Raw genomic sequence first — 15,834 nt, 5'->3', positions numbered from 1 at the left:
TTTTTTTGGTAAACTAAGGATATCCTCTGCGCGGAACTTTGAAATAACCGAGATCGATTTAAGGGGTTGACTTCTCACAACATTAGTGAATATATCACAATTTACACTTGAATGGTAAGTGGTTAACAACATAAGCGGTGATGATAAAATTTGTATCAAGGCCATGACAGCTTTGTGTTGTAGGCTACGTGGTTTACTGGTTTTTTATTATAATCTTGTTTGTATTGTTGTGGGGTGGTTTATTATTTTTGAATTGTATGTTTTGGATTGTATGTTCATTAGTATTTGTTATTTTTGAAAGAATAAAAAACACAAACATAAACGGTGTTCTAGTGGAGCAAACAAACCACTTCGTGCGTTTCTTGCTAATCCTAGGATCGTAATAATTAGCATTTTCCTACTCGTTTACGGTATGATTATTTGAAAAAAGCTGTGTAAGGTTATTTATCTGACTATTATATACGGTAAGTTAATTAATTTATTAGATCAATAAAAGGTAGACTTTAATTTACGTTTTATATTATAAAATCTAGACAATCCAATCTCGGTCGAATTGATACCAATAATTGACTGCATAAATGCAAGGAAGCTTTTTTGGCACCCCTGCATTTTTTTCGCGTTCTACAAAATTTTTAAAATACCCCTGACTGATGCTTAGACCGCAAATTGGATCCGTTATATAAGTAGCGGATGAGTAAAAAATATTCAAATTCACCAATATTTTAAAATTTCACTCCCCCAAAAACTTGCTACATTTGGACCAGTTCACTATCTAAGTAGCAAACAATAGGGTGGCAAAAGAATATCTCCGATATGAAGGCAGTTCAGTCCACAATGGAAAATTGGGCTTCCGATCAATGATAAGCCCATAAGATCTTGTGTTGCTCACTGACTCGCACGTGCTGTCCACGTGCCTTCCCTCCGTTACATTGCAAGCAACTCAACATTCTTCGTTTCTTCTTCTTCTTCTCATCTCTCTCTCTCTCTCTCTCTCTCTCTCTCTCACACACACACACACACACACACACACAATTTGGCTTCGCATGATGACGAAAAGGAGAAGGAAGACGAAATCGTATGTTCTCTTCATCCCTAAATCCATGATTCAACTTTGTACCTCATTTTTCTCTCTTATCATTATTTTATTTTTTAAAATTGGATAGCTTTAGGGATATTTGAATCACTGCATTGATTTTTTTTTTTAGGATCAATACCGATTTGTAGAATGATGTTTTTTTTCTGTTGTTCATTTTCAGTATGAATTTAAAATAAAAAATTGTACGTATAGTTGTTTCGTAATGAACTTTAGTTATGATTGTGAGTGAATATTGTCAGGGTTTATATAAATCGTATCAATCTCAGTTCTTGTACAATTTTGTTGATGAATTGGTTGCTTCTAACTCCAACTGTTGAGAATTTGAATGTTATATGATCTAAATATGCTTTAATTATCTATACCAATGTTGTGCTTACTTATAAGTTATAATTATTGTTTAATTAACATACAATTAGGGTTATCTGAAGCATTTCTGTGGTTTTTATGTTGTTCCTTTTGTGCTATTGAGTTCAAAATAAATAAAAATCGTATGCACAGTTGTTTCGGAATTAACTTTGGTTGTGATTGTGAATATTGCTAGGGTTTGTATAGATCATACCAGTCTCAGTTATTTTGTTTTAAATATTTTTGTTGAAGAATGGGTTTCGAGGAGAGAAAATAAGCATAGGACTGAGAAAAAACATTTTGAAACTCAAAAGCCGTATGAATGTACGGTGTTTGTGTCTAGATCTTGTAAAAAAAAAACATTTCTCCTAGTTTTATTATGTCAAGGCCACCGTTAGTGTTCTGTTTACTTGTTAGTTTGTTCTACCATTCGTCATTTCAGATTTTTGGCGTGTCTTAGAAGTACTGTTCTAGTTAAGAATATATAATTTTTTTTATCGTCCTGCTTACTAAGTTAATTATGTTGAATTTCACCACTTAGTCTTGTACATGTATATCTAATAATATCTAATACTTATTTTATTATTTAGAGTAAGCGATAAAATCACAGACAAAAAAAGAGCTGCCGCTGCTGCTGAGGTGAAAAGTGACAATTTGGAGCTGCAGTCCTGGGCCAATCTCCCTGACGAACTCTTAGAATTGATCTTATCTCGTTTGGTCGTGGCGGATAATATTCGTGCTTCAGCTGTTTGCAAGAGATGGCATTCAGTTGCCAGTTCTGTACGTGTAGGGGACCAATCACCTTGGCTTATGTATTTCCCAAAAAGTGATAACTGTTATGACTTCTATGACCCTGTGCGGCGTAAGATCCATTCCCATGAGTTTCCAGAGTTGGATGAATGTCGTGTTTGCTATACAAAAGATGGTTGGTTATTGCTATGTCGGAAGCAGTGGGCCATAAATCACCAATTTTTTCTTTTTAACCCCTTTACTAGGGACCTGATCCAGCTGCCAATACGTGAAGATAGACACTCAATCGCTGGCTTCTCGTGTGCTCCAACATCAACTGGATGTGTTATATTAACGGTTGATTATATTAGTTCTTATGTTGTAGCTATTAGCACTTGTTCTCCTGGGGCAAATGAATGGACAACTGTTAATTACGAAAACCGCCCAGAATTTTTCGGGAGCATATGGAATAAGCTTGTCTTTTGTAATGGGTTATTTTATTGTCTGAGCCTCACAGGTTGGCTAGGGGTGTTTGATCCAGTTGAATGTACTTGGAGTGTTCTGGAAGTACATCCACCAAAATGCCTAGTAGAGGGTTTTATTGCCAAAAACTGGTCAAAAGAGAAATTTATGACAGAGCACGAAGGGAATATATTTCTAGTTAATGTATGTTGCGGTGATGACCCGATTGTATTCAAGTTAGATCAGACACAAAAGGAATGGAAAGAGGTGACAACGCTAAATGGAGTGACACTTTTTGCTAGTTTTATGTCATCTCATTCTAGGACTTACGTCACTGGATTAATGAGAAACAGTGTCTATTTCTCTAAAGTCCGTTTCTATGGAAAGCGTTGCATATCATACTCTCTTGATGACCATAGATATTATCCCAGTAAGCAGTGTCGTGACTGGGTAGAATGGGATGCTTTTGAGAACATCTGGATTGAACCACCGAAAGACTTTGCTGGCTGGAACTAAAAAAAAAATTAGCAGAGCAAGTAAGCATTTCTAAAATCAATTTTGTGTAGAGCTCTTCTTTTTGTCATTGAAGCGTGTAGAGCTTTTCTGTTGGATACATGCTTTTGTAGGCTGTAGACATTTATGGAGCTACTAGTTTATGCTTTACTTATGATTTTATTTTTATATATACATGTTCAAAATTTTCTTAGTCTTTTGTTAGATACATACAAATTATTCCATGTTGCATGCAATCTTATTCTTGTTGAGTTATATGCAAATCTTACGGATTTTTTCCAATGGTTACACGTGCATTAATTGCATCTCCAACTATTATCTACATTTACTGTATCTTATACATGAAATTGTTGTTGGTACTGAGTACAGTTGAATGTGCATTTCTTACAGTACAATGTTGCTATGAAATATTACAAGTGCGTCATTACAGTCAAATGTTCTAAGTTAGAGGTTCAACTTAAACTACAAAACTGTGCGTGCATGTATTTGTTTATGCATAATACACGAGTCATGTTAAATGAGAGCACTAGTTTGTTGTGAGAATGAGAGAAGTGATCATCATAAACCAAGTCATGCATGTTAGTCAGAATCCATAATCTCATTTGAAGTTATATACTAATTTATACTAATTGTTTTTAAAAGAAGTTGGGGTGTGAAAATTGTCAAGCTGTAAACTTTGCATTACGTTGTTACCTTCTCATATTATAATTGCATTTTAGTAAACTTTGCATTACTTTGTTACCTTCTCATATTACGTTGTAAGTGTATCACTTTGACTTTGACCCTTCCTTCTTATTTTAAAGAATACCCTCGCAAGCATTGATACCTACACACCTCCATCCCTGATAGCTTGAAAACCCCTGAACTGGTGATTGCTAAATGGTTATTTCTCTGCTTGTTAAACATGTTGTCTTGTCCAGTTGAACATATCATTGGATTAATCTGTTGATGATTACTTATATCTTATTTTCAAATGAGGTGTGGGAAAATTGATCTTTGGTTTGTGAAATTGAAATACTACATTTAAGTATAGTAAACCTTTCTTTGCTTTGCCATATGTGGAGGAACATCATTGTCTAACGTGATATCTATGTTTGAATGCAGCATTTTGACTCGGGTGTTCAAGTGCTTTCCTATTCTCAATGCACAAAGCAGACATTTCAAGATTTGGTTATTTTGTCTGCACATCTTGAATTTCGAGATTTTTCTCCAGCAATGGATATATGGAACTTTAGACGTTACACTTTTATACTAATAATCTAAAATTTTAATTTTGGATTTCGAGCCCGATCTATTGATTTATCATTTGAATTATTATTACTATTAGTCTTCCAATTTTGTTCTTTACCAATTCAACAATATCTTTGTCTCAAATGATGATAATATTTCATGGCAGACTTTCACTTGAGCTCGTCAAGAGAAATACAAAGGAAAAAGTATTTTATGTGCTTTATGACATTCAACAGTTTGACTCATGCAAGGTTTTGTTTAGACCATACTATTTTATTTTTTTTAAAATGCGTCCCTTTTTATAAGGTTATCATAACCGGACCGGACATTGAACCAGCGTGCTCGTGGGTTTGGGGTTCTAAGGTCCGACCGAGGTTCAACTAGGGTCGGACCATTTTTAGTTATATGTAATTTTTCTTTTGACACATGTATATTTTTTTATACTAGTTAAAAAACATAAAATGAGGGACCTAATGTCAATATTAATAGTTTCACTTTCACACTATTAAAAAACATAAAATGAGCCACCACAATTTTATCTTGATTTTGGAGCTAATGTTTGGGAGATTTCCATTCCGGTGTGAAAGGTTCTTAGATTTACCTATATATTTGCATAACAAATAATATGTATTTTTTTAATGCTTATATCGAATGTATTTAACCATTATAATAACCAATTATAATATTTTAATCAAGTGATTGAACTCGGTTAATATTTAATAAGTTCCTGCTAAGAAGAATCATTTCAAAAAATCCGAGTTCAATTTCAGCTTGTTCTTTTTGGATCATCTAAAGAAGTAGTTGAGCTCATATTTTTTTTAAACTTTGAATATAATTGTCAATGTTGTGTGTTCTTGTAAATGTACCGTTGAGTTGCAAATTGTACATGAAACTGAAACTTTCTGTTTAGTTGAAACTATCCATTTTTCAAAAAAAATTGTTTATGTTACGTATTTTAAACTTGGTCCCCTAAATTGAATTTCTGACTCCATCCCTCTAAGGACATCGTTTAAAGACATTTGTTTACTAGTTTGAATTTGAAAGTTTCCTTCCTACAAAATTTTATAATCAAATACATTGGAAATTAAAGTACTTAAACTTTTTCAATAAATATTTTTTTTATGATACTTATTTCAACTTTTTCTATAAATAAATGTTTTTTTTCAAAAGTATATGTAAACTGAGTTGCTCATTTTTTAGCAAGATTCTTCCTTAATGAACTTCATGCGACAATTGATTTTTTTGGGTCGAATCATCATGCTTGAATAATAACTTTGATAATGAAAAAAATGAAGGGTAAGAAATGGAGTATCTCTTACAAAAATGGAGTTCTCAATGGTTGAATTAGATTTGCTTTATAAAATATTACTACGGACAAATTCCATGTAAGAATGTGTCAATATTAAATAAAAAAATTACACTGTAAAATATGTTAACTGCTGGCTAAGCATTTCAAACACCAAAATAAATTGTTAATTATTCATTTCAGATTTATCTTATGTCATACAATAAGATACAGCGTCATGAAGATGATAAATTGAAGGACAAGATATATATAAATAAAAATCGATGCAAAAAACTCATGGAGATGCTAAACTGAATCTTAAACTTCAATTTAAATAATTTCATTCACAACCACTATTTGTTTGAATTAGTTGAGCTTGTATCTTGAGTCAGTCATTTCCCCTTCTTCTCAGCCCACAATGCAATTACTGATGGGAGTAAGATTATAATATTGCTTCGGAAAAAAATTCGATATAAAGATAAAGGGAAAAATATACATTATAAATATTTTTCCCATCAATCCATTTTGCCTATGCCTCTTCTGCAAATTTTCTCATACATGCCAGAGATTAATTTTCAGCATTGGGGAGATAACCAGCAGGAGCAAATCTCGATTTTCAAGAACCCTGAAGACCACCGTGGCCAATTACGTTAGTAGGGATTATATCGGCCATGACCACGGTTACGGTTATTATCGTTACTACGCTTTTCACCACTTGAGCTACCACCACTATTCCTACCATGTCTGGATACTGGGGATGGAGCATGCTGTTGAAAACCCGACTGCTGCAAACCCGGCTGCTGCAATCCTGGCTGCTGCAAACCTGGTTGTTGCCTACAGTCACCCAACAAGAACACAGAAACTCAACTATAGATGGAGCCGTTATTATGCTAATGTGGACAAAGATGATACATCATCCTAACCATGCATGAGTATAAACAATTTAAAAACTAGAAAAACCAAGATGGCACTTACAAAACATATGCAATTCTTCCATCTGGTAAAAGCATTGGCATCATTGCCATGCCGGCAGGAGTTGCTCCCGGACCATACATTAGTGGCTGCACATTTAATGACCTCTACATTAGTACTGTATGAGATATAGGACCATACAAGCAACCAAGTTCTTTCATTGTTAATCAAGCTAATAAATGAATTTTCTTTTTCAATTTTTTCCATTGCCCCATAAAGATATTAAATAGAGTCCCCATGAGCTTAGCTACGTTGGTAGGGACAATGCATTATATATGCTATATGCAGGGGCCGGGGTTCGAACCCCGGACACTCCACTTATTTCCCTTAAGGGTGAAGTTTCTAGCCACTAGGTTACTTGACAAAAAAAATAAAGATATTAAATAGAAATAGAATGAACTATTTTTCTTTCCATTAAAATTTGGAATTGAACACTTATTGCTTAAATATCAATATATGTGCAAATTAATCAAGAGATGCTAAATGCAAGAATTGATGCTATCCTCTTTCACCCTATGATGTGGGGAACAGAGATCGGTCAACAGCAAATTTCAGAAACAACTCAACGAAAGTTTAGACTTCAGAACCTTTACTTTTTCATGCTTCTTCTGAAGGTGAGATGACATTGTTGCCAATGAACTAAAGGGAAGCATCTTCCTAGCCTAGGCCCGACCCTCATTTTTTTTAGTATAATGCAAGGCAAAAAAAAGACTAAAACTAGAAGAGAAAGAGGAAGTTACCGGCGCAAAGCCAGCAGCACCATATCCTGCACCAAGTGCACCATATCCTGCACCAAGAGCACCATATCCAAGAGGAGATGGATAAGGAAGTACAGATGACTGGTGCGAATTTGAAGTACCAGATGACTTCTGGTCTGCCTGTGGCTTAGCGAGTGAGCATTCCAATGTTTGGCCTGTCCATTCCAGAAGACTTAATGGTTACCATGTGTGATAGTTTACTGTCATTGCGAAAAATAGTTTGGAAAAATAGTATTAAAAAAGGGATAGAAAAAGTACCATCAATTTCATACTTCTCCGTATTCTTCAATGCCTTCATTGCACTTGACCTATCAGCAAAGTGCACAAAACCATATCTACTCTTTTCTTGTCCGGCTTTAGCAGGAGGGAGAGCCACTTTTGTGATCTTTCCATGATGTTCAAACAGCTCCCTCAGACGATTCTGAGTTATGTCTTCTGGAAGGTTCTTTACATATACTGCTTTCACCTGTACTAAGCACCGGGTCACAGTTACAAAACTCCTATAGTATAAATAATTCAATTCAAAGCTTCACTAGAAAACAAACCAACATGTCATTAGAAACCACAGGAAAGATAACTGTTAGGTTCAGCTAATAGCAGTTGCAAATAGAGTAAAGACAGTATAACAACGATCAAACCTTATCCCACTAAGTGCGACAATAGACAAAAGACGGTATAAAATATAAAATAAAATACAACCAAAGATTCTCCCTTCTACAAAATATGCAGAAATAAAACATAAATATGCACAACAAAGTGAGGATAATAAATGTATTATAGATGCAAATTTCCTGAACGAGTAAGAGGACACCTCCAATCAGCACACTAAATGGAAAAATAGATCATCAAGCAATGGAGTAAGCCATGCAAAAGAAAATCATATAACCTAGTAATTTACTGGTGATCAATTATTAAAACTAAGGTAAAAGTGGCACAGCACATCCAATTTGCTTAAAAATTTATATTTTATGCTAATTAAAACAAATTCAAAACTTGTACAAAAAAATAAATAAAAATAAATTCAAAACTTCAGTTCAGTAATCTGAGTCCTCCTTTTTACATCTCAGCTCTATCTTCATAGTCTAAGTAACTTTCTTCATATCTGCTTTATATTATCGGCAACACAATGTTGCTCTCTGTTAATGTAGGTAGAGCCAGGCTCGGTACTCATGAGATGTTTAGGAAGATAGACATGGCATCTGTTTGTTTTTTGGATTATTTTGTGAAAAAACATTAGTTTTGAAGATTTTCTCCAGCGTTTATGTAAACTATTCAAAAGGGGATATTTAATATAATGGGAAACAATCATAAACTACCTTGTTATTCACATTTTGTACAATGTAAAAATAACCTTTTTTATCTTAAAAAAATGGCCACATAGTTTTCCTTTGAGTGAAATCAGTGTGCTGATTTGAGGTGTCCTCTTACTTTTTTTTTATCGTAAACAAATGGAACTTGATGTGATGAATTCCATTCAGTCACACACATAACAACATACTAAGTTTTTTCTCTTTAAAAACTTGATGAAAGTTATTTATGAAATTTAAAATTTAAATTTTAGTTATAAAAATTATAACAGATCACCTGAGAGGATGCTGATGATTCAGAATTCCTTGGGTCAGCCCAGCTCACTGTTGGAGCATTATTGTCAAGTTTAAATTGTGAGTTTGACATTTTCTGCCTTGAATATTCTGCACAAGCATGATTGTGATACTCAATAAAAGCAAATCCCCGATTACGGCTAGAACCCTGTGGATCCTGTAACAACGGAACAGCTAGGTCGGTCAAGGAAAAGATTACCCAAGATGCAACACATGTAAAATCAAACCACATAACACAGAAAAAATGTTGGCGAACCTTCAATAGTTCCACAGAAATTACTCCGGGGCCAACTTTAGCAACAACCTTCTTCATATCTTCTACGGTCCAATCTTTAGGAACATTACCAATGAATAACCTATGTTTAACTTGAGATGGTGAGCACTTTATTCTTTTCCCCTGACAACTCAGAAGGATTAACTTAATTCAGATAATAATACTACAGGCAGTCAGTGTAATGGATAAAATATTTAGAAATCTAAAAACAAACTAAAATAGAGACAAGATATCCACGACTTAATAATAATCATGTAATACTGTAACCACCAAAGATTGTGGAAAATAACAAAATTAAGTGTACCAAAATAACTTGAATTCAGATAATACTACAGGCAATCAATGTAATGGATATAATATATAGAAATTAAAACACAAACATTGATGCTTTAATAGTAGTATAACTAACCACCAAATATTTCAGAAAAATACAATAATTAAGTGTCCCAAAATACCTTAAATTCAGAATTGTTCAGCTCCTCCATAGCCTTAGATGCCAATTCCTTTGTCTTGAAGGTCACAAAAGCATAACCATTTGATTCTTTCCCTTTCATAATCCTGACCTGTGCAAAAGTCGATCAGGTTAGAAAGTCATGTAAAAGGGGAAAATCATAGAATAATTTAATTTATCTTACCTGTGCCACTTCTCCCACAGATTGACAAAACACCTTTAAATCTTTTTCAGAAACTTCACGAGGAATTCCCCCAATGTAGACCTCTGAACCATGAGGTGGAAGTGCAAGAAGCTCAGCATGTTTCTTTTTCTCAACCTCATCTTCGACTCTCATCGCATCTTCACCATCTGAGGGCTTATTCTCTTCCTCTGCTTCGTCTTCCTCCTCTTCCTCCTCTTCTTCCTCTTCCACTTCTTCCTCCACCTCTATCTCTTCATACTCAACCTCTTCTTCTGAGGTCTCCTCTTGATCATTATCCACATTAAGATCGACCTGCTCACCAGAATTTGTCGGTTTTTCAGGTTCACTGTTTCCCCCTGGTGACTCTGAATTTTGGGCTGTTGCATCTTTCTGTCTTGTCCCGGGCATTTTATGCATCTAGAAAAAGCAAGCTTGCAGGGCAACTGTGAAGGAAGCACAGAAGCCAGAAGCATACATAGAAGAGAGAATGCAAATATGGAAAGGTGGAAACAATGAGTGGCCAGATGGAATAGCAGAGTAAGAATTTTGATTGAAACTGTTCCATGAGGTATGGACCAAAGAGTAGCAATGTGATTGATTCTAATGGTAAATCCAGGAATCATCATAACATAACAACAAAAGTAACAGAGAAAGGAAAGATAGAATTTTTGAATGAAAAATCAAGAGGTTAACAATGCTCAACAGGCCAATCAAAGGACCCAAAACAAAATCAACAACAAAAAGACTGTCAGATTTTCTTGAAATTTAGATGCCAAGAGTTGCCCAGAAAATTTTGGCCATTTTAATTGTTGTATAACTATTTGTCAGGGGACGATATACGCAGATGAAGAGAGGGGAAAGGAAAAAAGTAACAAATAAGAAACTGAACCACATGTTTATAAATTAAAAAAAGAAAGCATACATATATACAAGAAAGAACTTTAAAGCACAAACACCTCCGGCATTATACGTGCCGTGGGGTCCGACACTTGTACGACATTAAATGAATAAATGTTATTGCAATGTTTTTAGTTTTTCGATTGTAGATGGATAAATAAAGGTCATATACACCATCATATCTTGTTTTATAAAAATCTAATGAAATAAATTGCTCAATTTAAATGCACTTGCATATTTTTTTTTTATAGTTTTTTGTTTATCAGGTACCTAGGGGCTTGAATTTCACCTTTTAAAAGTGAATAAGTGAGTGATCGGAGTTCGAACCCCGGTTCCTGCATATAAAATGTGATGTCCCTACCCACTAAGCTAAACTCCCGGGGACTTTTTTACATGTATATATTTTGATTCTCAATTTAAATATTTTATAAATAATATTAATATTTGTTAAGTATAATAAATAAATATATGGTGTCATATGTTTTCTACATTTTCAGTGTCAAGCTTCATAAAGACATAAAGGAATTTTCATAGTATAGAGAGAAAGATAAAAGACGATATGTTTGGATAATGGTTTACAAACCACTTATTGAGACTTAAAAATCATGCTTAAGCAAACCAATGTGATTTTGCCAAACACGTTAAATGTCGAAGAAACTCATTTTAAACACCACAAAATGAGCTTTGCAAACCGCAATCCAAACATGAACCAAAGAAACATGATTCTTCAATTTACTTTGTGAGATTACAATAAGAATATAAAAAAAAATCAACAACATTGGAGAATGATTTGTGCATTATTTACAGCATGTGAAAGGAAAAAGGAAAACGGAAGTACCTGATTGAAAGCGAAATCGAAAATTGAAGAAGAAGCTCTATAATGGTGAGTTAATTTTGAAACCCTAAAATCGTAACCGCTGGCGCGTTCGTTGTTCTTATGGTGGCCGAATTCACTATTGATCGACGGTGTCCAAAGGTTTTTTGTGTTGGGCCTTTTGGGTCGGGCCTTTTTACATCAACGTCATATCTATCGCTATTTTTTACCTAAAATGGCACCTGCTACGAATTACTCCCCCTTTCCCAAAACTTTATTTTATTAAGAAAGAAAAAAATATTTAATTAATGTTTTAACTTTTGTAAGAGTACAAATAGTAAAGTATCATTAAATGTGCATTGATTTCTTAAAAGTATCAAAGTTTTAGGACAAAATTAAAAAAGCTAAAAAGATTAAAGATTTGGGAGAAAGAGAGTAATTAATTATTGAAAATTGCTCCCCAAAATTGACCTTTATTGAAGAGTCGGTGAGAATATGAGAGGGTATAAAAGTGTAATTTCCATTAAAAAAAGGTATAAAGACTAATTTTCTCAATTATTTTTATTTGGTTTATTAAAAAAATAGACAAAATTGCCCCTTTTTATTGAAAAAAAAATAAATATAAAAAATTAGATAAATTGTTAGCTCTAACCTGCTCATAAACAAATAGATTTTTAAATGAATTTAGCATTGGTTAGGGTCATAACGTATGTGATGCCTTCTTTGAAAAATTACTAGAAGTATTTTAATAACTAACTATTGTTGAATGCATTGAATGATGAGTTATGATTCAAGGTGTCTAGTTAGAGTATGGAATATACTCTTTATGCATTTAAAGATTTTTTTTTTGCTGAGGTTTTGTTTAATATGTTTGGTAATGATTTGGCTAGGGAGTTTTGGGTTAATGATCTTCATCCTTGGGTGAACTCTAATCTGATCGGATATTATTCACTTTATCGTCATTGTTCAATCACACATCGAAGTCCTTTTATAAGTCAAAATTTTCTTTCCACGCGTCTGCTTTGTTTTTTCACGATATGTGCTTCCCGTATACCAACAATTATCCCTTTCACCAAAATCAATAAAAATGTTTTAATTTCTTTAGATGAATTTTCTTGCATTTACTTTTCTTTATGTTTTCAGATCTTTTAGTTACAACTCTATGTCAACAACTTGCGGTTCAATTCCAAAATGTGTATCTATGAGAGATCCAAAAGGGACGAACGAAGATTACTTGGATTAAATTATTTGAGGTGTGTAAATCGGAATGGATTGTCTCCGATGACAATCAAACCGGAGAGAATAAAGTGCACATCCTTGCCTTTCATTTTGTTTTATTTTTAATCTATAATGTAATAGCATAAAAATGAAGGGTTGAGATTTCAGAGAAATTTCACCGGAGACAATCTCCTCCGGTGTAGATCAAAACATGGATACTGAGTTAGGAATTAGGGTCTTGGAGTGAAGGTTCAGATGGGGAGGATATTCTCCATTTATCAGTAGGAGGAATCAAGCTTAAGGGTACTCCAGGTTTACAACACTGGAAGATGTTCTATGTCTCATTGTCTGAAAATATGTTCAACTAGACAAATTTCTTCAGATGTTGTCAATGGTTTACCTATATATCTTGCGGAAGAGGTGTGGCTCTAAGAGGGTAAAGATGGTTGAATAAATTCAGTAAAATCTACTTATGATTTTTATACGACCGAAGTAAATTTTCGTTTGGACAATTGCATGCCCGCGTGTAAGCATATACTAATTTCATTAATCAATCTGTGAACTAGATCTATTCCTTCAACAGTGCTCTACATGATCTACAAGAAGGGGTATCTCAGATAATGCAGTTAGTTGCAGGTGGAAAACCTGTTGAAATTTGAAAAGTTAAAGGGTTGTTGCCTTGTTGGATTGGCTTTATGATGCAGATGAATATGATTTATCTGATGTGTTTCACAATCTGCACGAGCATGAGTACAAACTGCATGCATAGCAATGCTGGTCACGGCATTACAATTTACAATAACAGATTCACAACAAAAGATATACAACATAAACCAACAAATTTATTTCTCAATATATCTTCTGAAAGAGGTCAATCTAAAGATAACTAACAAGTGTAAGTGTTTTAAAAATCAGAAAACAATTCCTAATAGACATGATCCCCGAAAAATCTATAGATTTCAATCATAACAAGCAAATATTATTTACCATGAGAACAATAACAAACGATTGAACATTTTAAACACAACAGTGATTGTTTAAAATATAGTCAGATAAGCTTCCTACTCGGAACAAGCTTGTTACAACATCTACTCTGAAAACATGCAGAAACAGTCTCCATTTGCCAAACTCTCTTCTTTGTATAGTCAGATAAGCTTGTTGTAACTCAACTCACAGGAACAAGTGTTTAAAATCTCCATTTGCGAGCTGACAAACCTTATTGTAGCTGAACATATCTGCCAACATGGAAAAATTATCAGAACCTACAGCTTAATATGCTAAGAAATTTTAAATCTCACTTATAAGGATCATAGTGAATAAAAATTATTCCATTAAGTTTAATAGTCATGTCATAAAATCAATATGGTAACCAATTTGATCAAAGGGAATAAAAAACAATACCAATTGCATCACCAAAGTTGGTCCATAACTCGGCTTTGATGGACTTGTCACTGTTAACAATGCCAACAACTTCTACAAAACTTGTAAGAGGAGCGGGTGGGGGTGGTCCTTTTACAATCAACTGCTTCTCATCTGGTGATTTTCCAATGACAGCTACACCGTCAGAATGCAAAACCTGCATGACAGTACGAACTCTTCTTCCAACATAAAAGGGTAACAGTTCTGCATTGACAAAGACTGCAGGGCTTAATGTATCCATATTCTGCAATATACAACAAGATGACTTGATTTAGAAAAACAAATATTGATGGTATGAAAATGTTGTCTTCTTGAGTTATTTGAAACTCAGAGGAAACAACGACCGCCTAGTAATTTATTAACACAATTCTTGTCTAGTAATTTATTCCATGACAAATTTCAAACGTTTCTCGATTCGGTAAAACTATGATTTAAAGCATATATATTAGAGAGAGCAATGAAGATAGTGTTTCACTATCATTTTTAGGAGTGAAAAATACCTTTACTCAAAGACCAGAAAAATATAAAAGAGAGCTAACAAGATAGTAATTAATGGATAGAATACTACGTGGCAGCACTGACACTTCATATTGAAGGTGTGTCCGGTGTCTGCAGTTACATTCAATAACTTCGATTTACTCGTAGATGGAATAGTTTTGGGCTCGTAGAACCTAGTTCCTTAAGGTTTTGGGCGGAGATATGGTGTCTCCCTCTCTTGTGATCCCGAAGTATTTTACCCGATATTTCTCACGAGCTCCCCCAAACTCCCCAACAAATAGAATGATTGAAATATATTGCATCACATTTTTTTGTCAAGTATCCCAGTGGTTAGAATTTCATCTTATAAGGTGAATAAGTGAGGTGTCCGGAGTTCGATCTCAGCCCTGCATCTACATATATAATGCGATGTCCCGGCTAACCGAGTTAAACTCACGAGACTCTATCACATTGTATTTCAAATGGTTGAAACAACATAAGCAACTAATCGCAATTCATTTCTTTCTTTCATTCATTCACTCCAATCGACAATTAATTGAATTATATTCTATGAAAATAAACGAGCAAAACAACAAATCAATGCAAAAATTGTTGAATCAATCACGAACACAGCACTACTATCATGTTAAATAATGTGAAAATGGAAGGATTATCAAAGGTTACTTACCTGATTGATTCAATTGCAGATGCGAATTGCTGAAAAACGAAGAGGCAGTCAAGAAGAAGCACACAAGACGAGACCAGAGCGAGGGAGCGCGCTTTTTTCCTTTCCAGAATCTTCCACAGTACGCACTCGCTCTATTTATAATAAGAATATTTTCAAATTTTTTATTCTTTCTTTTTATAATTAATTTTACATTTTATTTTTTTTTTACAATTTTTACATTTTCTTTTAATAGAAGAAATTATAAGTTAATGAAAATTCACACACACAAAATAAAGGGCTATAATTCAAACTATGACACCCGACCCGATAATTTCGACATTTATGTCAGCTAAGCTTGAATTTGCGACCCTTTTTACATTTTTTCTAAACACCCAAAAAAAAAAAAAAATAGTTACATCTAAATTTAATTAAAATTAAACTT

General features: G+C 33.9%; 3 protein-coding genes across 4 annotated transcripts; 1 reads left to right on the top strand and 2 right to left on the bottom strand.

The window, feature by feature from the left end:
- The first annotated feature begins 939 nt into the window (after positions 1-939).
- LOC123890375 (F-box/kelch-repeat protein At1g57790-like) lies at positions 940-4,435 on the top strand. Its single transcript, XM_045939975.1, has 3 exons — positions 940-1,075; positions 2,032-3,168; positions 4,250-4,435. Exons 1-2 carry the CDS (start codon positions 1,044-1,046, stop codon positions 3,146-3,148), a joined length of 1,149 nt encoding a protein of 382 aa, XP_045795931.1. The 5' UTR covers positions 940-1,043; the 3' UTR covers positions 3,149-3,168; positions 4,250-4,435.
- Positions 4,436-5,972: 1,537 nt separating this feature from the next.
- On the bottom strand, positions 5,973-11,879 carry LOC123890373 (heterogeneous nuclear ribonucleoprotein Q-like). 2 transcript variants are annotated; one of them, XM_045939972.1, is made up of 9 exons: positions 11,636-11,879; positions 9,901-10,343; positions 9,721-9,828; positions 9,248-9,388; positions 8,975-9,148; positions 7,649-7,856; positions 7,373-7,545; positions 6,636-6,721; positions 5,973-6,494 (listed from the first exon to the last, which is right to left on the bottom strand). In XM_045939972.1, the coding sequence occupies exons 2-9, from the start codon at positions 10,315-10,317 to the stop codon at positions 6,311-6,313; spliced, it is 1,491 nt and encodes a 496-aa protein (XP_045795928.1). In that variant the 5' UTR covers positions 10,318-10,343; positions 11,636-11,879; the 3' UTR covers positions 5,973-6,310. The 2 variants fall into 2 exon arrangements, with proteins under 2 accessions (XP_045795928.1, XP_045795929.1); XM_045939973.1 differs by having other exon boundaries at positions 9,901-10,717; positions 11,636-11,873.
- A 1,772-nt stretch (positions 11,880-13,651) lies between these two features.
- On the bottom strand, positions 13,652-15,539 carry LOC123890372 (replication protein A 14 kDa subunit B-like). The gene is made up of 3 exons (XM_045939971.1): positions 15,414-15,539; positions 14,231-14,492; positions 13,652-14,064 (listed from the first exon to the last, which is right to left on the bottom strand). The coding sequence occupies exons 2-3, from the start codon at positions 14,487-14,489 to the stop codon at positions 14,000-14,002; spliced, it is 324 nt and encodes a 107-aa protein (XP_045795927.1). The 5' UTR covers positions 14,490-14,492; positions 15,414-15,539; the 3' UTR covers positions 13,652-13,999.
- Positions 15,540-15,834: the final 295 nt, after the last annotated feature.

Source organism: Trifolium pratense, linkage group LG6, assembly GCF_020283565.1.
Source record: "Trifolium pratense cultivar HEN17-A07 linkage group LG6, ARS_RC_1.1, whole genome shotgun sequence".
NCBI classification, from domain to species: Eukaryota; Viridiplantae; Streptophyta; class Magnoliopsida; order Fabales; family Fabaceae; genus Trifolium; species Trifolium pratense.
Note: the sequence above shows the minus strand (reverse complement) of the source record. Positions and strands in the feature narration are given on the sequence as shown.